We start from the raw sequence: 23,699 nt of genomic DNA on the forward strand, positions 1-23,699 counted from the left end.
ACCCTTACTGTGAGGCCGCTGAGCAAAGCACTCCTATGGCGCACGGGAGGGGGGGCGTTTCCCCCAATCTGAACTTGGCTGATGTGCTGGGTTTGGGAAAGATGAGACAGACACACAGAGGAGCTTCTGGAAAACCATGTTCATATTTGACTCCCCTCAAGAGCAGGGAAAGAGAAAGCGAGTTCTAAAAATCCCAACATGTGTCCATCAATCAAAAGGCGCCCTCTGACCTTCAGTCCCCAAGTTCAAGTTCTGTAGCTCAAAGCTGCTGCTAGGTCCAGCCTTCTGTAGAAGGAGTAAGACACAAGTCCGTCCATGGGAAGAGGACCATGCCGGGAAAAACTCCTGGGGGTCCATCTGTCCCCCCCCCCCGGCCACATCAACGAAGGCAGAATGAAAAATCCCCCACACACACCCCACTCCTGTTGAGTCATCACAGTTCTTTGTTCCGCAAAGGTTTTCCCTTTTTGTGGTTTTCAGCCCCTCTCCTATCATCTGCCCCAGAACAAGGAGCTCTCTTTGCCAATCACCATTATGACCAAAGGGAAGAAATAATGCAGCGGGCACTGAGGGGGACTGGCTTTGCCATGTACTGATCAGATCAGATTAAGTATAGCTCACCCCTCCAACACCCACCCTCCCTGCTAAAGTTCAAACTCATTGAATTCTGAAATTTCATTGATCTCGGAATATTCTGCAACATTTGCTGACGCCAGTCTTTTCACGGCACAGTTGAGGTCACCAATTTGGGGGTGGGGGATGGAACATCTAATTGCAAACTTCGAGGGGTCAAAAATGGAAATCCCCAAAAACAACTGAATCGTGTCAAACAAATCTTGGGCATTTGAGGACTGAAAGCTGGATTCCAAGTCAGGTTTCAAATACAGACTTTGTTTCGGTGCTCCTTAAAACTTTCCCCCCCTAAAAAAACAATTAATTCCAAGTTTTGTTTCCACCCCCCATATTTTCTAGTTTCTAGGGATTCCAGGTTGGTTGGTTTTTGTTTGTGTGTGTGTGTGTGTGTATATATATACACTACCAGAAACCGCAGGTTGAAAACTCAAGATTGCAGTGAATGAAAATCCAAACAGCTTCCTGGAGAGATGGGGCTGAAGCTCAGGGGAATCCTCAAGAGTTGCCGCAGAGAAAAGAGGAGCCGGACACAGCCTTCACCTGGAACCCACAGCAGCAGCTGCCCCACGAACCAAACCATCCGTTCCAACCAGTGCAGCATCCATCAAGCCTGGCCGGCCATGCGTCTACAGTCTCCAGCCCTTGCCAACTCTGTGAACAGCATTCCCCCCCAGTCCAGGCAGCAGCTCTTTCCATGGAGTTCTGTGGGTGGCAAGGACCGGGAGGGGAAGGGGGGGGCTCTGTCCTCAGCAGATCAGGCAGGAACTCAGCCAGCTGTGGGGACCTGTTCTCCTCCTTCCATGGCCGAAGGGGGCGGGGGTAATCCCCCTCACATCATGATGTGCCTCCGGCGATGCAAAGCCAAGTGGTCGGAGCGAGAAAAGCTGCGGTCGCAGTCCGAGCAACGGAAAGGCTTGATGCCCGTGTGCTTTCGGAAGTGCCGAGTCAGCTCATCGGAGCGAGCAAACTTCCAGGTGCAGCCCTCCCAGGTGCATTTGTACGGCTTCTCTCCTGCAGGGGAGAGAGGGAGGATAATCACGGGATACCCCAGCATTCGTTTCAACAGGGAAAAACAGCCAGTGGTGCAGAGGAAAACTGATCAAGGCTAAAGACTTGGATGAGGAGAGCTGGAAAGGTCTACTTTCTTTGGCCTTCCACTGCCCCCTGCTCCTTCATGGGACCACCTCTGCAGATCATCAAGTGAACACATGCGTGGTTAACTAGCTGGAATAATTAACATCATTAAGCAAATAAGTTGCTTTGTTTGCCAAACTTGCAGAATTTCCACAAATATTGTTTTGCCATGGTCTCAAGTATCTCTGTACTCCCCTGAAGGATTCAACTCAGGTAACCAACTGGCAACTGAGGCTGAAGAATACCCTAGAATGGGGGTTTGGACTGGATGAGCTTTGGGTTTCCCTTCAGCACAGGACTGAATATATGAAGCTCCTTAAATACCAACTTGGGCCTGTGGTCCATCCAGCTTAATACTGTCTAGCTAGCAGAGGCTCTCTGTGCACACAGGCAAAGAAAGCTTTTTCACACCACCCATCACCTGTCTATCTAGGGATGCCAGGGATTGAACTAGCAGCCTTCTGAATGCAAAGCCATAGGGATGCCAGGGATTGAACTAGCAGCCTTCTGAATGCAAAGCCAATCAGCCCCAGTCCTCCACTCCTCCATTTTGGGAAGTCTTGAAATAAGCTAATATCCCTGAATACACACTTGCAAATTAGAAACAAATAAATACTGTTTTAATTTCCCCCCCTTTAAAAATCCAATCAAAGCCCATTCTTCCTGGTGACTCTCCTAAATTTATAGTAGATGGGGGGCAGGTTGTGTGGGTTCCAGACAAAGTTGCCACCTGAGCTGAGCGAGACCTACTCCCTTTTGAAGCTTCCTCTAGCAAGAATCAGGACTGGACGGCAGCCCACCCCCATCCCCCACAGTTTGCCCTCCCAGGTGCAAGTCAGGCAGACGGCTTGACTTGGCTTGGCTGGAAGCGCCGGACTGCGTCCCAGGGCCAGACAGAAGGAGTTCCTTGGCTCTTCAAAGGATATTGTTGCTGGTACCAAAGAAGAAAGGGGGCTGTGATGAGAAGCCAGATGGGCGGGTGCAGGGGAGAGGAGTTGCTAGGATACCGGAGGGCTGAGAGGATTCCAACCTGCGGGGTGGAACAGGTTGCTAGGAAACCTGTGTGGGCGGATCTGGAGGATGGAGGGGGGGTTACAAGGATGGCTGCTCAGCACTGGCAACCCGTGCTGCCACAGCAGCTGCAAATCTGAGCCGGGCAGGAGCGTGACAGCCTGACTGGAAGAGAGCCCAAGTTGTTGCTGAGAAATGGACGGTCTCTCCCCCACTGGACGTGTTCACGGCAAAGGGAGGCGGATCTCAAGAATCCAGAAGATAAAATTCCTGGCTTGCCTGGCATGGGCATCCTACAGAGCTCTCTGAGGGCAGCTTGCAGGGGGGAAGCCTGGAAGAAGACTCACATGTGGGTCTGATAGAATCAGGGCAGGATTGCTCCATGTTTGGAGCCACAGTGATAAAAACCAGCCAGAAACACACTGGACTCCAGCAGGAGTAGCCTCACACTCCCTGGTCCCCCCACCCAAGGATCTGTCATTGTTATCACAAGGGCTGGAAATCCAGCTTTGTATATCCCGTTTAGAGACAGATTATGTAAATTTTGCCACCTCGAACCCGACTCTAAACTCACATCTTACTGATTTGCCCTTTTTTCTCCGGTTTAAGAAATCGTTTCATAGATCCGATCATCATGAATCTCCCTGGCCCAGCGAATAGGACTACCCAACTCTACAGAAGCAGTTGCCGAATATTTGGCAAAAATTTTAGCTACTGATTTTAATACTGACAAGTAATAGCTGTGCCAATTGCTTGTGTTCTCTGGTGCCTATAGTGGAACTCTATTATTGTATTATATTGAACTTGATAAGTATTGTACTATTTTAACATGCCCTTTTTATGCCATTAAAGGTTTTTGGCTTTGACTTTGCTTTGTATGTGCGTGTGTGTCAAACAGCCGCCATCTAGTGGACAGTTGATGTAACTACAACACTTCATTTTTTTTATGGCAACCCAGTAGGGTTTTCAAAGCAAAAGACGTTCAGAGGTAGTTTGCCAGCGCCTTCCTCTGCACAGCAACCCTGGTATTCCTTGGTGGTCTCCCATCCAAATACTGACCAGGGCTGACCTTGCTTAGCTTCCAAGTTCTGATCAGACTGGGCTATTCTGGGCCATCCAGGTCAGGGCGCGATGCTTCACTGTTGCTACCCAAAACAAGAACAGAATCGGAGTAATACCTTTCATTACGACAAACTACGATGGCATCAAGGAGCGTGCAAGCTGGTGAATTTGAAAGCCAGCTCGCTGTCCTCTGCCATTTCGGTTGGTCCTATTACATGGATTGTGTTTTTGTTTTGTTTTTACAGCTGCCAACAGTTTCTTACTACCACCAGTAACTTATAGGGCTGAGGTGCCTTTTTGTGAAGAAAAAAAAAACTTTCACTGGTGTCAAAAAGTGCAAATACCACTCCATGCCTCCATGAAAAAAAGTGCATCAAGAAATGGGGTAAACAAAAGGGATCACCCATACAGAGGAGAATTTGGTGATCAGATTGGCTGGGATTACTCATGGAAGTCAACATACTGTCCTGACATTCATGTTGGCCATGATGCTGTTACTTTCAACATGTCATCCTGGATTGACTGGGATCACTCCAGGATGATGAAAGAAGTCTCAACCAGACAAACAAACAAACAAAAACCAAAGCAGGAGATGAAGAGCTCACTTAGAAAAGAATGTTGACTATTAAGGGTTGCTTTTTTTCAGGAAACATTTCAGCCCCTTCAAACCTCCCCCCAGCCCACTGCTCTCTTTTTGCACCCAAAACTGAAACCAGCAAGTGCACAGGGCAACTCTTTGCCTTCACTGCTTGGGCCAACTAGCAAAAGCAACATGGGAAAGGTCACATCCCAGAAAGACTGCAGAGAAGGACTGGGAGGATCTCAAGCTGGGTAGCAGGAGGAAAGGGAGGAGGCTATTCCAGCCACACACAAAAAGCAGAAAGGCAGAAGGAATCAAGCAGATGAGTTTCCCAAAACGACCAGCCAAAAGGATAATAAAGGGCTTCAATCCTGCAGCAAGCAAACAATTTGCACAGATACTCCCAGGTTCAATCCCAGGCATCTCCTGTTTTGTTTTGTTTTGAACTCAACTGGCAGAGATGGGTAGGAGCCGTGGACAATGCAAAGAGCCAGTTCTGGGCTGGATGAACTCAGCACAAGTCAGGTATTCTCAGGGGTACCTGTCATCTAAAGGAACAAGCAGCAGCTGGGGAACAATTCTAAGAGGATGAGAGATTGGCTCTGTTTCCCAAGAGCCCTTCTCCAAAAGCACTTACCTGTATGTATCCTCCTGTGTGCTTTTAAGTGTGAACTCTTTGTGTAAACTTTGTTGCAGCCCTCGAAGTCACACTGGTGGATCCGCCTCTTCTTCAGGTCAGGAGACTCTGCCAGCTGCATCCGTCCCACTGAGGGCCTAGCCAGAGATTGGAGGGGAGGCCATCAGCGCACTGCTCTAGCGCCAAAGTTCAACCCCCCATCAGAGGCCAAGCCAGTACAACTTCCCAGCCTCACCCCAGCCAGGGAAGACCCAAGTTGTAGGCATTCACAAGTCAGGTAATTGGTCCATCTAGTTGGCAGAAGCAGGTCCATGTATAAGCCGCAGCCTCTGCCTCCTCTCCCATGATCTCACCAAAGGGGATTATCAGGAATGCTTTGGGATGGGGAGATTTATGCACTCAAAATACACAGTCTTTGCGACTGCACGTAAGTTGACTGGGTAACATTCAAAATTGCAAGCAGAATGGTGGCTGGAGGGCAGGGGAGGCTACAGGAAGTAGGGAACAAGTATTTTATTTCTAAAATAAAAAAGCATGTAAAGCAAAATGCTGGCACAGTTCCTGCATCTTGGCTCCCACGGCTCCCCTTCCAGAACCTCTCTTCTAAAGGCCAATACTCACTCTCTCTGCAGGTCTGAGAAGAACGCCGGGCCGCTCTCCACGGCACTGTCTTCACTGTCGCTGTTCATATCCACGGGGCACATGGAGCTCGGGTCGACTTTCACTGTAGAGAAAAGCAGAAAGGAGCTAAGAGAAGGGGGGCAGGCACGCGCACACTGATGGCTCACGTTGGTTGACAGACCATCCGCAACAGCCCAGGCAATTCCAAACGGCACGCAGGGAGGGATGGTGCAAGTGAGACTTCAGAGTCAAACATCTCGTTCTTCTGGTCCTTCCCCATTCCCCCAACCACAACATCTCTGGCTGCACCAAGATGTCTAACTGCAGCACTACTTACTCCTGAGAGTATCTAATACTGCATACCAAGCCCTGCCAACTACGCAACTGTGAAAATCAGGTCTCCAAGATAAGGTCTCATTCCATTCATGCAGACATGCACAATTTTGGGTTAAAATTTTGGGTTTAAAAAAAGAAAGAACAGCACATGTTTAAAGGCCACTGTTCTGCCAGGGCTGCCTCTCCGCATCAGTAATACGAACCCAGAGGGAGTGGGGCAATGGAGAAGCCAGGTTCCCAGCCAGCTTGGAGCAGCAAATCGACCATGTCCAGCTAAGCGAGGCCTGGCTGATCCTGCTGGGATTCGCTTGGCTGAACAGAACAGCCGTCAGCCAGAAGATAAGGGGCTAGGACAGCAGAGCCTGTGATATGCCAGCGGGACAGGCAAAACCAGAGGGAAAGGGGCCTCACTCCACAAACACACCAGACACAGGAGAGGCTCACCAGAGCCAGCGTTCTTGCCGTCGCCACCAATGAGCGGGACAGTGATGGCAGCGGTGACACCGTCGCTGGGCATCGTCGTATACACCACAGGCAGGGACTGCACCACCACAGGGATGGTCTGAAGGTTGCCCATCTTGCTGGGGAGGTTGACGGAGGGGATGGTGTGGATGACGTGCAGGATCTGTTGCCCGCCGCTGCCCTGGGTAGAAGCCAGGATGGAGCCCGGGGAAAGCACCGCAGGGATGGCCGAGGACGATCCCAGCCCCGTGGGCGACATGGAGACCACGGGGGCCTGGACGGGAGGCATTGCCAGCATGGGCGAGGAGCGGATGGAGGAGGGCAGCGACAAGGGAGGCTGCAGCGAGGCCTTGGGCTTGTTGAGGGACAGGTCAACCGGCTCCGCCTGGGGCTGGCTGCAGTCGCTGGCCAAGAGCTCCTCCGGGGGTTCCGTCTTGATGTCGCTCAGCAGCACCGGCGGCTCGATGGAGCTCTCCTGCAGCAGCGACGAGGAGCTCATCTTGAGCAGTGCCTTGCCGTGGGCTGAGCCTGCAGCCTGCAAGAAAGGAAAGAGCCAGTGAGGGGCCTGCGACTCACGAAGGCAGTTCTCGCGACCTCCACCTGGGGGAGCTCACGAAACATGGGACACTGACAAGCGACCAGGGAAGCTGAGGCACAGAGTGGAAGAGTAGGATGTTGAGTGTTCTTCCAAATGGGACAAATAGCGCTGCCAATTTATATCAGGAGCAGAGAACGGGGAGGGAGGGAAGGGTCAACAGCCTGACCCTCACCCAACATTGGGGTCCTGATCCAAATTGCTCCCTGCCAGGGGTTGCTACTTAAAGAATTTGAAGGAGGTGGGAGACCTGATGACATCAACTCAACCTGTTTGGCCATAAATACAGAGCTTTATTGTCACATCATATGTAGATTAATCCTTGAGAAACTATGGAGGGTCAAGGAAGAATGCTGGTAACATAAATTTAAAGCTGTCCTGTCTCTTGAACACATGAACACACAAAGCTGCCTTATACTGAACCAGACCCTCGGTCCATCAAAGTCAGCATTGTCTACTTAGACCGGCAGCAGCTCTCCAGGGTCTCAGGCAGAAATCTTCCACATCACTGACTTGCCTAGTCCCTTTAACTGGAGGTGCCGGGGATTGAACCTGGGACCTTCTGCATGCCAAGCAGACGCTCTACCACTGAGCCACAGCTGAACTCTTCCCCAAACAGAGCTAAAGAAATAATAATTCTGCAAGGGAATATAACAGTCCCTGACCAAGAATTCTCACAACTGTCAAGACTAAGATGATGCACACACACACACAAACAAATATATCTTTTGTAGAGGAAGAAGGCGGCTGTGCAAGCTCACAGCACCCTGGGTGACAGCTCCCCCACCCCCATGCAGCTATCCCCCTTGGCCATACACCACACCCTGAATTTAGGACAACAGCATCCCATGCCAAGGATGCTGGTCCTCTCAGCCGATTCAAGAAAAAAGCAAGGATGCAGCCCTCCCCAAAAGAGAAGGGGGTGGGACTGTGATCGATCCTAACTGCCTCCCTTCACATTCCCCCCCAGTATTTTACAGCCAACCCCCTTGCTAAAGCGCTTGCTTCCAAAGGCCAGGCAGAGAGGCAGCCCACAGGAAACAGCAGAAGCTGGGCGGGGGGGGGGGCATCACAGGGAGGCAGCCTTGGCATTTCCAGCTGCAGAGGGAAGGCTGGCACTGAGCCTTCACACACACGCCCCCTCCCTCGAACAGGTGGAGCTTGAAGGACAAAAAGCCCATCCCCCTGGCAGCAGAAGCCTCCGGCTGTACTGGCAGGAGCCAGAAATCAAGCTGTGGTTCGCTACAGGATGCAGCAGCTCCTGTGTTAAGGGGGAAAGAGCAGGGGTGGGGGGAAGAAAGAGTGGTATGGAGTGGGCAGAGAGAAGCTTTTCTCCCTTTCTCATACCAGAATGTGGGGTCATCTGCTCAAGCTGGAGGGTGAGAGATTCAAAACAGATAGAAGGAGGTATTTCTTCACACAACGAATACTTAAATTGTGGGACCCCCCCTGCCCCAGGATGTGGTGATGGCTGCCAACTTGGAAGGCTTTAAGAGGGGAGTGGACCTATTCACGGAGGAGAGGGCTATTCATGGCTACTAGTCAAAATGGATACTGGTCATGACGCACACCTATTATCTCCAGGATCAGAGGAGCATGCCTGTTATATTAGGTGCTGAGGAACAAGGGCAGGATAATGCTGCTGCAGTCATCTTTTTTGTGGGCTTCCTAGAGGCACCTGGTTGGCCACTGTGTGAACAGACTGCTGGACCTCGGTCTGCTCCAACATGGCGTTTCTTATGTTCTTAAGAATCTGAACCATCCATTAGCTTTTGTCTACCACCCAGGCCCCACAATGCATTTGCCTTTTTGCATCACTATTCAGCACATGGTAAGGCACAGCTTGTTCCAGCCCCAGGAGACCTCCTGCAGGGCATTTGGGGCTGGAGCAGCACAGAGAGACTCAACTGATCCAGCTAGTAGAAGCAAAGTTCTGTCCAGAGGGGTGGAAGACACAGGACCAAGAGGTCAAAGGGCAGCTGAAAAGACCGGCTGACCTAGCATCACACAGACTCCCCTCTTTGAGCCCTCCAGCTTCCCACTGATCCTCACAGACCCCCTCGCTCTCCCCACTCTAAAATGTGCCTCTCCAGTAGTGGGCAGTGAACAAGCACCTCCCCTCTGGGTATGCTGCATCCTGATGGGGGGGGGCAGAAATGACAACAAGAAAGGTGGGGGAGCTGCTGGCTCTTCCACTCTTTCCTCTGAGGCACAACCTCAGAGCCCAAGAGATACAATAGACTGTAAGATCCTTGGGGCAGGGAGCTTGATTTTCTTGCCAAAGTTCTGTGGGGCCCTAACACACTCCTGGCAACTTTAGGTTTAGCTGCAGAAGGAAACTGGGATGCCCCTGATTTCCCTTCAGACTCACAAAGCCAGAAGTGATGCAAGGAAGATGCTTGCAGATCCCGAACAGAGGATTTTAGGCAGACAAGATTTCCTTGCTGAAGAGGCGACAAAGAGAAAGCCGGGAGAGGCAGCATCATGCTGAAGAACTTGCCCGTTACTGGGCCAGCACTGCTGGCTACAAAACAAGGGGCTGGTGCAAAGGATGCACGTGGAGCCTCGCCCCATCTCTGGGCTCTGGGATGGCCCACCCACCACCTCCCCAGCAGATACCAGGACCAAAATTCCCTGGAGCTCTTAGGGTCCCTCTGCAGCCCACACGCGCCTTGCCCTCCTTGGCATGGCCACTCACTGCACCCCTCCCTACCTTGGATAAACGCAGTTGGAGACCTGGATTATTATTTTTAAAAGCCACGCCTAATCCTAAAGCAGAGGCGTTTCCATGCATTTGAACAGCCAGCTGTGTTTGGAGGGACAGGAAACCGAAGGAGGGGGAACAACCAGAATTTCATCTCTGTCCCTCCCAAGCATCCCTTTCCCCCCAGAAAAGGGGGGTAGGGAAAGGCTGAACAAAAGACCCCCCCTCCTCCCCCATAGTGCACGAAGGCACTCACTGTGTGTTGCTATGGAAACAGCAGGGAGCCCCACTTTGGGCTCCACCCAGTGTAAAAGGGGGATGGTGGAGCCCACACCCACTCCCCCAGCTGTGGGGAGGGGGTGTTATTTCTGGAAGGCCAAAGGTCGACTAGATGGACCATCCTCTCCTTCACCACCTCTTTCCCTTTGAGATTACAGTGGTGCAGGGAGAAGGATGAGACCGCTCTTCTTCCTGGCCAAGCATGTGGGGAGAAAGGCAGCTTCTCCCCCCCTCTGGCCGAGCGGTTGCACAGAGAGGGGCATCCCGGGATCTCTTGCAGTACTGCAGAGGCTCTGAGACTGTCCCCCTTGGTTTGCACCTCAGTGCCCCCCTCTCCTGCCTGTTGCCGGCTCATGTAACCAACCTTGGGCTGCTTACGCCTTCACAGCAGACCAGACCTGGGTTTCCCTGGTTGCTTCATTGTGAGCCCTTCCCTTCCAGTAACAACTCTAAGAGAGCCAGACCGGTGTAATGGCTAAGAGCGGTGGTTTGGAGCGGTGGACTCTAATCTGGAGAACCGGGTTTGATTCCCCACTCCTCCACAGGAGCGGCGGAGGCTAATCTGGTGAACTGGATTGGTTTCCCTGCTCCTACACACGAAGCCAGCTGGGTGACCTTGGGCTAGTCACACTCTCTCAGCCTCACCTACCTCACAGGGTGTCTGTTGTGGGGAAGGGAAATGAAGGTGATTGTAAGCCAGTTTGATTCTGCCTTAAGTGGTAGAGAAAGTTGGCGTATAAAAACCAACTCTTCTTCTTCTACGGGATGACAAGCAGTTAACAGAAATGGAAGCCACAGGGACTACCCTCCTCTCTTGCTTCTCCTGACTCCACCTCCAATGGATTGCACAGCAAGATCTCAGTTCAGAAGCAGCTTACACCAGCATGCTCCATAGCTGGAACAAGAAACTGTGGCCTGGGTTTGTCATCTGCCGTCGCAGGGCACAGCCCAGTCAAAAAACTCTTGGGAGGGGAGAGATTGTTATTTGGTCAAGCTTGCTGCACCTTTCCATTTTCAAAATCTATTCGAGGCGGCTTACATGTATGAAGATCAGAAAACTCTAATAAAATAATACTACATAAGGGGGGGAGAGTCAAAACAAACAAATAAATCACACAACACAATACAACACAAGCCTTTATTGGCATATAAAACAGATAAATCTAAATGGCAGAGGCAAACTTGATTGAGCGGTCAGGTAAAAAGGACAATCTTAAACCACCACGTAAATGATAAAGACGGCACCAGGCAGATCCCTCTTGGAAGACAATGCCAGAGCCAGGGCACTACCACCAAGGAGGCCCTTTCACTGATGGCCACCTAAGCTCAGAAGGCAGGGGTGTCCAAAGAAGCCCCTCCCAAAAAGATCTCTGTTCCAGGCAGCTTCATATGGAAGAAGCCAGTCCCAGTTTTGGCTTCACAGGCCAAAAACAGCATTTTGAATTGTGCTGGAAACAGCCTGGCAACTAGAGAAGCCCTGCAGAAAGCAAGCTGGACAAAACGCGGATGAAGCGGGAATTCCTGTTCTCCAGCAAGGGCACCCAGTTCCACAAGGCACAACTTTGCCATTCAGGAACCAAGTAACCAACCCGGGACGTGCCCTGACACGTGACGAGGCTGGAGGCGAGGCTAAAGAAAGAGAACACGGGCTCGTCTGGAAGGCAAACACCTTCAACGTATTCTGAGAACAGTGAAAGACATCCAGCTCCAGGAAAAGAGACAGGAGGATCGGCGCTTTGCTATCACTACAGTACCCCTTGGCACCCCTGACTGAGAGCAAGTGAGGGGAAGGGGGTGGTGGTAAAAGGTACCATTTCCTACCATGTGATCGGTGCAAGTGATTCCCAAATACAAACCTCGCCACCAAGGGGTGACTGTTATTCCAGAGACAGCTTGGTGTAGTGGTTAAGAGCAGTGGTTTGGAGTGGTAGACTCTGATCTGGAGAACCGGATCCACATGAGCGGCAGAGGCTAATCTGGTGAACTGGATTTGTTTCCCCACTCCTACACAAGAAGCCAGCTGGGAGACCTTGGGCTAGTCACAGCTCACTCAGCCCCATGTACCTCACAGAGTGTCTGTTGTGGGGAGGGGAAGGGAAGGTGATTGTAAGCCGGTTTGATTCTTCCTTAAGTGGTAGAGAAAGTCGGCATATAAAAACCAACTCTTCTTCTTCTTAATTAATAATAATAATAATAATAATAATAATAATAAATAAAGGTGGACCTCCTGCACGAAGCAACAGATTTGTCATCTCAGATCTTAGCCTGTATTTTGCAGCTGTGGACACAGCCAGAAGGGCTGAGTTTGAACCAGAAGGTTAGTGTGTGGGGGGGAGGGGGTTGTAAAAAGGGTCACTTCCCCCTCCCGGTCCACTGCACTGCAGGGAGAGGGAGGCAGACAAGGTGTCTCCAAGCTGAGAGGGAGGCTGAAGCCACAGGAAGTGGACTCAGAGACTGCTGCTCACAGGAGCCTGTGGGTTTGCAGAAGGCAAAAAGGCTGCCCAGGGAGTGGCCACCTCAAAGGCCCCGCCCCGCCCAGGTGTTTTTGCTACAGGAGCTGCCCCCCTCTGGGTGCTCAAACAGAAGGGCATGCTGAGAAAGGGGCCAGCATCACACCCACCAAGGAGGAGGAGGAAGAAGAGTTGGTTTTTATATGCCGACTTTCTCCACCACTTAAGGGAGACTCAAACCTGCTTACAATCACCTTCCCTTCCCCTCCCCACAACAGACACCCCGTGAGGTAGGTGGGGCTGAGAGAGCTCTAACAGAGTTGTGACCTGCCCACGGTCACCCAGCTGGCTTCGTGTGTAGGAGTGGGGAAACAAAGCCAGTTCACCAGATTTGCCTCTGCGGAGCGGGGAATCAAACCTGGTTCTCCAGATTAGAGTCCACCGCTCCAAACCACCGCTCTTAACCACCACACCACGCTGGCTCCCCCCTTTGGCTAGGATAAGGCTGCTGTTCAGAGACTGGCCTAGAGGTGTCCTGGCCCAGTATCAAGACATGTGTGCATGTTGATCCCCTGCCCCAGTGCACAGATGCCCAGGATCAGTGGCAGCACCAGCTGGCCCGTCAGGGCCTGGCCCGGTGCCCAGGAGATCAGTGCCAAGCTGCGCTGCGGGGACAGAAGTCTACAGCCACATGGTGTGTTGTGAGAGTGCACCCTTTAAATGTTTGCAAAGCTCAAAAAATTAGGCAAGCGCCCCCCCCCCACACACACACACAGACAGGGTCGGTTCCTGGGATCAGGGAGGACCCTGGCAACCCCCACCCTCCCGCCTTCCCTAACAGAGCCTCTGCTACATGGGCGGTTCCAAGACACTCCCAGCTCTTCCAGCACAAAACACACCCCTCCGGCCTTTGGCAAGCCCAGGAGGCTCCCCTCCCCCAGCTGGGCCGGCCTCACCCTCATCTAGCCACCCCCTCCCCTCCCACCCCTCCCCTGAGCCCTGGCTGCTTGCCTGCCTGGCCACCTCCCTCCCCGTCAGGAGCCAGGACAATAGAGCTCCAGTTCCCACCACCCTGCCCGAGCCTGTCCTCTGACCAGAGGGTGAGAATTAAAGCAACCTCGGCTCCAGGAACTCGGTACTCCCTTCCGGACCCACACCAGACACCCCTCCCCTGCCACGTTCCCCGCCTCTGCCGGCAGGGCCCCTCCCTTCCATCTGCTTCACACCTCAGCCCCAAGGGATGCAAAACTGCCTTTGATCCCCTGTTCCAGTTTGGGGGGGGGTTGCCCTTCCTTCCCTCCAGGGCACCAACAGCTCCCTTCTGCTCCCCAGTTTAACTGTGCCAAGGTTGCTTGAACAGAGAGCTCCGTCCTGCTGGCCAGAGGGCAAATTGACCTCTCTGGGTGAGCAAAGCTGGAACTGGAAGGAGCTTGAGGCTGGGGCAGAGCTGGAGGTGGAGCGCCAGCGTGGAGCTCAGCACAAAAGCTTCCTATTCACCTAAGGAGCTCAAAAGGAAAATGCCACAGACTGCAGGGAGGGAGAGAGAGATCAGCTTCACCATGGCATTTCTGGCAACCAGGCTGAAAGCAAATAATCACCACGCCGCTTTTTAAAAACTCTGCCAAATGCCAGAATCTGCAGCAGAAAGAGGGCTGGAAGAGACATAATGCGAAAGATCCCTGATCACATCCCCCTATTTTCTGTAGCAGGGGAGGGGTGGTTTTTCTTAATTTTAATTCATTTATACTCTGCTTTTCTCCTTAATCGGGGACCCAAAGCAGCTTACACCTTTGTTCTCCCCTCCTCCATTTGATCCTCACAACAACCCTGCGAGGTAGGTTAGGCTGTGAGCGTGTGACTGGCTCAAGGTCACCCAGCAAGCTTTCATGGCAGGGTGGGGATTTGAGGCTAAGTCTCCCACATCCTAGTCTGACACTGTAACCGCTGTACCATCAGTGGCCTGTGAGCTAAGCCTTAAGATCTGGCTACAACTAGCCCTGTTGCCTTAAGATTGAGGGATTCCAACGTCCTTTCCAATTCAAAGTGCCAGTTACCATTCTTGTTAGGGCTTTTGATGGCATGGGTCAAACACGACCAAGAACTGGACAAATGCTCAGTGCTGCCTTAAGGGAGCACCTTTACCTCACTAAACCTTCCTGGTCCCTTGGAGTTTTGGAGGCAGTGAACTCTACGCCACGTAGCTTCTATTCACAGGTTAATAATCTATCAACGGGCAGAGCCAGGGAGATGGATGAATAGACACACACACGCCCCTTTAGAGCCTCTGGGTTTGTTTTTAATGCACGGTCCAGCACAACTTAAATCTCCTTGAAAAAGCATCTGATGCATTTTGTAGTGAACAATTGCAAACGCCAATCCTTTTACAGGGCTCCTCCATGTTCTTCTGCAGTCCCCACCTTCCCCAGCCCTCCCCGCAACACCTGCTGCTTCCTCCACCCTCTAAGCTCCAGCCAACCTGGAGGGGAAGGAAAGGTGGGGAGGGGAAGGAAAGGTGAGGAGGTGGGGAGGGGAAGAAAAGGTGATTGTAGCCAACACCCTCCCCGCCCATCTCTGCATCCTCCGAGCATTTGCTGAGAGAGAGAGCGAAAAGAAAGGGGAGAAGGCCCATGATCTGAACTCTCTCCAGCGTGATGTAGTAGTTAAGAGCAGTGTAGTCTGATCTGGAAAACCAGGTTTGATTCTCCACTCTTCCACATGAGAGGCAGAGGCTAATCTGGTGAACTGGAATTGTTTCCCCACTCCTACACCCAAAGCCAGCTGGGTGACCTTGGGCCAGTTACTTTCTCTCAGCCTCACCTACCTCCCAGGGTGTCTGTTGTGGGGAGGGGAAGGAAAGGTGATTGTAAGCTGGTTTGAGTCTTCCTTAAGTGATGGAGAAAGTCGGCATATAAAAACCAACTCTTCTTCTTCCTCCCTGGATCACCGAGCGGTCACACAGCAGGCGAGAGCCGGTAGTAGTGTAGTGATGGGAGTGTTGGACTAGGAAGTGGGAGACCTGGATTCGGATCCTCACTCTGCCATGGAAGCTCACTGGGTGACCTTGGGCCAGTCCCACACTTTCAGCTTAACCTACCTCACAGGGTTGTTGTGAGGATAAAACGGAGAAGAGGAAAATGGCGTAAGCCGCTTTGAGTCCCCACTGGGGTATTAATGAAGCAAATAAATAGATCTCAATCCATTTGTGACTCCAACACACCCACTATCTCCAAACTAAAAACTGAGACAGAACTAGTAAGCACAATATCTAGAGAAAGACCCTCTGGGGGAGGGACCTGATCTGTGCCAATCTACAGTCCCGTTCTTGGCAAGATACCACTCGAAGCCGTTCACTGTTCAAAGCACAGTCTGGATTTCCGAACAAGAAATTGTGACTTCCCGGCGCCAGACCAGCCCCAGATAACAGTGCATTCACTGTACAATCCCCAAACAGGGGCAGCGCAGTGACTGACCTCCCCTCAGGCTGATATCCACCACCACTGCTACAGGGCTTCCTACTGGTTGGATCCTTAAGCAAAAGGGAAAGGACAAGTCTATTTAGAGACTACTTTCACACATGTCAAATAATGCACTTCCAATCCACTTTCAATGCACTCTGAAGCTGGATTTTACTGTATGAAATGGCAAAATCCACTTGCAAACAATCATTAAAGTGCACTGAAAGTGGACTGAAAGTGCATTATTTGGCACGTGTGAAAGTACAAAGATTTTCTCACCGCTGCCACCACTAAGCCATACAGTGCCCGATGGGGAGCTTGGCCAAGGAATAGGGGCACTCGACGCTGTTCTCCCAAGACACCCACTCAACCTGGTCTCTCACTAGGGCCAAAAGTCCCAGCTGCCTTGCAAAGGGCAGTCGGCTTCCCTAGTTCTTACCTCCTCCCAGCACCCAAGGGCCAGAGGTCATGGAAACCCAGCAAAGGGCTAAACTCCAACACAGGAAATGCCTTGAGCAGCCTCTGCTCGCATGGGGCTGAATGCCAAAAAGAGGCGGCTTTGTTGTGGAGTCATGTGGGAGGCAGAGAAAGGGGCATCGCTCCAAAATGCAGCTCCTCCTCCTCCTCCATCTGTGTGCTTTGTGGGGGGGCAGGGCGGGGAGGACTAAGCAAAGCCAACGATCACCTGGAACTCCAAACATGGGAAAGGGGTGCATGAAAACCAGTTCCGAGCTACAGTTTTGGTTGCCGGCTGCATGAGCCAGCACCGTCTCCGTGGCAGAACTGCTGGGTCCTACAGCCAAGGCTGCCCCTTATCCTTCCTGGGAGAATGGGTCTCACTGCACCCGGGGGCAGCTGTACGACCCCTCGCTGGTCAAGGCGGTGCCATCGGGGACTGAGCTCTTCCTCTTGTAAGCACAGCCCCACAAGCAAGTGCTGCATCATTCAAACCCCAGAAACCTAAACTAACTCAGAGCGAGCGGATAGAGCGGAGAGGAGTCTGCAGAAGGGCGGAGACTGTCCACACACCTCACCCGTGGTGGGGCGTTAACTCCAGACGCCCCAGCCATGACGCCAACTATTTAAATGCCATCAGTTTTTTAACTGTTTCCGTGCTGGTCAAAACACAGCGAGCAGCTGAAGAAGTGAGCTGACTCACGCAAGCTCACGCTGGAATGATTGTTGTGAGTCTTTTAAGATGCTGACTTCAAAACACACCTTGTTCTGCCCATGCACACCACAGGGAAGGCTTGATTTCAGAAGGAGAAACTGCATCTTTTTACCCACTGTACATTGTGTAGTGGTTAAGAACAGCGGACTCTAATCTGGAGAACCGGATTCGATTCCCCACTCCTCCCCATGAAGCCTTCTGGGAGACCTTGGGCCAGTCACAGTTCTCTCAGAACTCACTCAGCCCACACAGAGGCAGGCAATGGCAAACCTGCCTTTGTCTCCTGCCTATAAATCCGTATGAGGTTGCCATAAGTCAGCTGTGACTTGGTGGCAAAATCTCACACACACTGATGCCTTGGATAAGGGGGCAAAACCTACTTAGAGCCTCCTGGACCCTGGCATGCAAGCACCTCTCGCGCTTCTGGCACCAAAGGTAAAGCGTGGTATTACGAACACATGAAGCTGCCTTATACTGAACCAGACCCTCGGTCCATCAAAGTCAGCATTGTCTACTCTGACCAGCAGCGGCTCTGCAGGGTCTCAGGCGGAGGTCTTTCACATCACCGACTTGCCTAGTCCCTTTCACTGGAGATGCCGGGGATTGAACCTGGGACCTTCTGCACGCCAAGCAGAGGCCCTACCACTGAGCCACAGCCCCTCCCCTATATAACAGCCCCAGCACCTATCTCTGAGACTACAACTCACCGGGAGAAACATTACCAGGGCCCGGGGCTTACAGATCACCACGACCCCCACACGTCCAAAAAACTGAAAAGGCACTAACGGAAGGAAACGTAGCCAACTGGCTAGAAAGCCAGCAGTTAAAAGCGGAGTCCAAAGTCAGGTGCTGGCTGACGGCCCCACTTTGTTATAGCAGCGTCGACTTTCATCCCAGCCCCACCCCGCGGCACTCCCTGCCCCGCCCTTGCAGCGCAGCTCGGCGGCGGCTAAAAGGTCACCGAGAGGCGCCGAGCGCACGAGGAAGAGAGCCAGCCTCCCGGCCGCCGACTGCCTGGCAAGGACCTCCCCGGAGCCCGGCCGGGGCCAGCTCCGGCCGAGGGGCTCCGGCCCCCGCCTTTCTACAGTGGCCAAAAGCACCGCGCGTGGGCTGCTCGGGCCGGCCCCGACGGCTGGCACCCAGCCACGAACATTCAGAGATACGCTGCCCGACGCGGATGCTCTATTGCACGACGGCTGTTGGGCGGGGATTAGTAGGCAATGCTTCACTGCCGGCACGGGGGGAGAGACCAGGCCCTGCAGGCCACATTTAACGGAGCTCCCGATGCCAACGGAGGTCCGAAGTGTCCCGCGCTGTCCAGCAGCTCAGGATGCTTCGACCCCACTTTAGGAAAAGGGGCAGTGGCCAGGCTGACCCCCAGCAGAGGCGGCGGTTCCATATGAACCGGGCAGGGAAGCAAGAACCGGACAACCTCGTGCCGCCTGCCGGTATCGAGGGGAGCCCAACGCGCTGGTGGGCCGCCTCCAAGCGCGACCCCTCCCCCGATCCTAAAAGGCCGCCCTGCTTGAGAGCGGCATCCCCCGGCCCGCAGCGCTCTGCACACGCTCAAGGGAGCCTTCCCTGAGCCGCCCCCACCCCGGGACGCTCCCCATCTCAGCCCTCGGGGCGCCTGTGCGGGGACCTTCTCCGGCCGAGCCAGCAGCTCCACTCACCGCCCAGGCCCCGGGCGCGGCGCTCCTCTTTTCCGCGGGGAGGATCATCCCGAGCCGGGCTGGGAGAAGGCGCGGAGGAGACGGGCAGCGGCGAGCGCCGGCGGTCCGAGCGCGGCAGGAGCGAGCGAGCGAGCGAGCAGCCTCCGCCGGCGGTCCGATGCGCGCTCGCGCCGCTGCCGCCGGCTGGGTGTGTCCGACGGGCAGCCCCACCCAGGCGAGGAGGCGGGCGTTGCCCGGGGCCGCGCCCTCGCTGGTGGGCGGCGGCGGCGCAGCGGGGAAAGTGGGTCAGCGGCGCGCGCCACGAGGGCCAGGAGAGGCGTCCCGCTCGGGCAGGCGCGCCGTGGCGACGGTGGCGCCGCTTCCACGGCCTTTCCGAGGAGCCCGGGAAGGGAAGAGGAGGGCGTGGTGGCGCCTTTGCGTTGCAGTCAATCGCCAAGCCCCCCCCCCCAACCCCGTTCGCCAGTCCTGGGGAGGAAAATGCCATAGGTACCTGCAGCATGTCCTGTATGCAGTCCAGAGGCGCACCGTTTATATTTACTTTGAAGGATAATTTCACCACCCCCTGCACCGGCATGATGTTCTGGGGGCGCTCTTGGGCCAGGCACGCTCGCACGCTGAGCTACCTCGCAAGGTTGTTGTGAGGACAGAGCAGGGAAGAAGGCTATCCTCAGCTCCTTGAAAGAATAGCGGGATAAACACGCAGGTTGGCAGTGGGCATACGCGTGAACGCATACACGAAGCTGCCTTATACTGAATCAGACCCTTGGTCCATCAAAGTCAGTACTGTCTGCTCCGACCGGCAGCGGCTCTCCAGGGTCTCAGGCAGGGGTCTTTTGCATCACCTTCCTGCCTAGTCCCTTTAACTGGAGATGCCGGGGATTGAACCTGGCGCCTTCTGCATACCCAGCAGATGCTCTACCACTGAGCCACAGCCCTCTCCCCAGTAGTGCAAACCACTGTTCTGAATGATGCTTTTTATACAGTTGGGTAGGGGGCACCAGAGATGAGTTTACAGAACCAAGGGGTTGTGGCTCAGAAAAGTTTGGGAAACACTGGTTTAAGCCATTCATGCATGAGCCAACAACTGCTCAAAGCACCTTACAGTTAATATTAATAAATGAACATTCATAAAAGAGAATTATATATGGTAGACAGTAGTTTACTTTTCATGAACAATGCAGTGCTGATCAGGAACTAAAAGGACTGGGCGGGAGGGGCATATATGTAACTACCTCATTTGGGGGGGGGGAATACGTTAAACTGACTCTAGGTGAAAGGTGGGTATTGTCTCCTCTACAACAGCATTCCCAAGTGCATCACTTTAGTTTTCCCATGGGAAGGAAGTAAAGAGGTACAGTCAGGAACATAGAAAACAGAAGTAAAGAGTAACAGCACAGGTCACACGTTTATTTCTTATTTTCTTATGTTTTATTTTCTTTGTTTGTACTCCACCTTTCTCCACAATGTGGACCCAAAGCAGCTTATGTCATTCTCCATTTTATCCTCACAACAACCCTGTGAGGTAGGCTAGACTGAAAATACATGACTGACCTAAGGTCACCCAGCATGCTTCCATAACATAGTGAGGATTTGAACCTGGGTCTCCCACATCCTAGCCCACCACTCTAATCACTTCAATGTGTTTCAAGCAGGAGCCTCAGAAACTAGTTCTGATATTTATTTTTCCAGCTCCCTTACCCACTTCAATATGAAATAGTAATCCTGTTGCATGCACAACTGCACACACCCCTTTTGCTGGGGCTTCAGGGTTGGGCAGATTCTCATTTGAACCGGCACTGAGATCTGTCTTAACAGAAGGTGAGACCAGGCCGAGCACTGGGTGCAAGATCACCCCAAAGAAGCCTTTGCGTTCCCTTCCAGGGATTTTGTCTGAGCCAGACCAACCACAGGGCCTGCTGCAATTCAGCCCCACCCTGAAAGACTGGGCCTGTGGCCACCGGTTTAACCTGGCCTACTTCAGGAAGTCTGGACTTTCAGAACAGCAGGTGGACAAAGACACGCCCCTGCTTATTGCTACCCTAGCAAAGCAAGTGAGGGGCTGGAGAAAACCTGTGGCCTTTTGCTACATTCTCGGCCCCCAGAAGTGTAGATACTGGTGGGCGAAATACCTGGAGGAACTACAAGGCAGCGTGACCGGATGGAAGGGCTCAAAGCTAAGGAGGAGGAGTAAAGATGCTGACTTCCGAGCCAACTGGTGTTTGGAAAAGAGGAGATCTGGGGAGCACAAATTAGCTCTGCAGAGCAGAACCAGCCTTTTTTTTAGCAGGACAGTAGCTGAAATGAAGAGGAGACACAAATCCATTTCTTGGCAAGCCGCGGCTCACAACCGTCCCTACCTACCACACTCCAAACCTCACACGCCCCACCATGTTAGGGAACAGCCCCCTCCCCTCCCCACCGTCTGCGCATGCAGGAAGAGATCCTTCACCCACGCCCAACTTGATCAACGTCATTCCATGACTGAAGCACAGCCCTGTAACCATGCACATGTGCAGCAATTTGTAATAAGCTTGGCCTAAAGCGAAGCAGATGTGCAGGGGACCAACCCCACCCTCTGGGGCAGCTGCGGGGGGGGGTTCTCCTGTGGGCTGGGGCCTGGGCAGTGGGTGAGGCAGGAATGAAAAGCCTCTCTGGCAAGCCTCCACCCTCCCCGTTCCTAGCCTGAACAAACAAAACCTTGCAGAGGCCCAGCTTGGGGAGGGGGGGTGAGGAAAGGTGGGGTGAGAGAGCGGCCTGTGTTTGGGCCCTGTTATTTATGGGCAGCACAGATTGAGAGGGGTGGCCCTAGAGCTGCATGACAGCTTGCCTATTCAGAAGGAGCTACGGAACTGGGCACAGCCAACTTGGCCAGGCTCTCCAAGAAGGCAGGATTCATCGCTCCAGGACTGGCACAGGAATCTTCTTAATTTCCCCATTTAGTAACTGGGCCTGGCCCAGTCCAGCTTCTATGGCTCGTCCAAGATCAGAGGAGAAATGCATCTTTGCTGCGTGTTTGGGTGCTGTGGCAGGAGAGACAGGGACTCTTGTGTCCACTGATCCACCGGCCAGAAGGGCTGGACTGCAAACATCACGTAAATAGCCCTCTGCCACCTCTGGACTACTGCCAGACCCAGTCATGTGGGCACCGGAGAGGGCAGTCACAGGCTGAGGCGCAGAGGGAGTGGTGGGGAGGGGTGCAGATCTTCAAATGCAACATTTGCTACTACCAGGAAGATGGGGAGGGGTAAGGATCCGAATTCACTGGAAAAAGAAGTGAGGCCTTCCTGTAGTTCTTCCCAAGATGCTTGAGTTTAGCAAATAAGGTTTCACCCTCAGCTACAAGCTGACACATATGGCATCCTCAGCAATGTTTCTCTTCATCTCATTTCCAGCACAACCCAGTGTAACATGGGGGGGGGGTGCTAACAGGAGCCTTCCAGAGGCCTGACAGTTCTGTTTTCCTTAAGAGGCAATGTTCAGGTTTTTGGGCCCCCACAGAAGCTGCCGTAAGAAACAGACAAACTGCCAGCAGAAGTACAGCCTTGTCATCTAAGACATCCTTTTTTTTTAAGCCATCAAATCACAGCTGATGTATGGCAACTCTGTAGGGTTTTGAAGGCAAGAGTCATTCAGAGATAGTTTGCCTATTCTCTCCAGGATTAGAGGAGTATGCCAAATATATTAGGTGCTGTGAAACAGGCTGGATGGTGCTGCTGCAGTCGTCTTGTTTGTGGGCTTCCTAGAGGCACCTGGTTGGCCACTGGGCGAACAGACTGCTGGACCTGATGGGCCTTGGTCTGATCCAGCATGGCTTTTCTTGTGTTCTTATGCCATTGCCTGCCTCTGAATATCGACCCTGGACTTCCTTGGTGGTCTCCCATCGAAATACTAACCAGGGCCAAACCGGCTTACCTTCCAAGATCTGTCCAGATCAGATTAGTCTGGGCCATCCAGGTCAGAGCAAGACATCCCTACCCAGACACAATCTGGGAATCCCTGGTTAGTCTACCCCCTCCTGGAACTACCTCTTCCTCCCGACAGTCTGGGGAGAGCAAACAGAATAAATCCTGGAGAGAAGGGAGAACCCTGCGGCCTTCACATCACGCACAGGACTGGAAGATTGAAAGAATTTGTTCTACAAGGCAATTAACAGCTTTGAGCTTGCCCAGTATCTGCCCTAAAAACTTCAGCCAGATTTCTAGTCTAGCGTAAGCCACTTATTGCTCATTGGGCTGAAGCAGAACGTCCATCTTTAGCATCATAAACAGGGTCATTGCGTAAGTCCAAAGATTAGGTGCCACACCCTCATCCCCACAAACAGGTGATCAACTACATGCATGCACACGCACACTGCACCCAATAATTGGGCATCCAGATGACCTTGTGATTGCTTGTGCCTTGGATCAAATCCTGCAACCCTGGATACAACCCTGCTCTATATGTAGTCTTCTAAATGCTGCAACTGTGCTAGGGTCAACTGTCATCAACAAACCAAAAGAGGACCGGTCCAGCAGGCCTCCCCACCAGCCCAAATGGAAGTACTGAATTGCAGAGAAACAGCAAGGGTTCCCAACAGATGCTGTCTCTGAATAGCAAGAGTCCCTTGTCCCCATTCCAGGGTGGAGGTAGGTGGAGCCAGCTGTCCACTCCCAACAAAGTAATCATTGGGAAAGATCATTACCCCAATCATTGAAGATGTCTCCAACTCTTTCTTTCCCTCTTCTTCCAAACAGAGATCCTCAAATATGGGGAGAGGGGAGGTCCAGCCTAATTCTCATTCCAAGGCTGTGGCTCAGTGGTAGATCATCTGCTTGGCATGCAGAAGGTCCCAGGTTCAATCCCCGGCATCTCCAGTTACAGGGACCAGGCAAGCAGGTGATGTGAAAGACCTCAGCC

General features: G+C 52.9%; 1 protein-coding gene across 1 annotated transcript; it reads right to left on the reverse strand.

The window, feature by feature from the left end:
- Positions 1-1,391: 1,391 nt before the first annotated feature.
- On the reverse strand, positions 1,392-18,859 carry KLF8 (KLF transcription factor 8). The gene is made up of 5 exons (XM_056859470.1): positions 18,804-18,859; positions 6,459-7,011; positions 5,679-5,781; positions 5,058-5,194; positions 1,392-1,644 (listed from the first exon to the last, which is right to left on the reverse strand). Exons 1-5 carry the CDS (start codon positions 18,849-18,851, stop codon positions 1,463-1,465), a joined length of 1,023 nt encoding a protein of 340 aa, XP_056715448.1. The 5' UTR covers positions 18,852-18,859; the 3' UTR covers positions 1,392-1,462.
- Between the last annotated feature and the right edge of the window lie 4,840 nt (positions 18,860-23,699).

This window comes from Euleptes europaea, chromosome 13 (assembly GCF_029931775.1).
Source record: "Euleptes europaea isolate rEulEur1 chromosome 13, rEulEur1.hap1, whole genome shotgun sequence".
NCBI lineage: Eukaryota > Metazoa > Chordata > Lepidosauria > Squamata > Sphaerodactylidae > Euleptes > Euleptes europaea.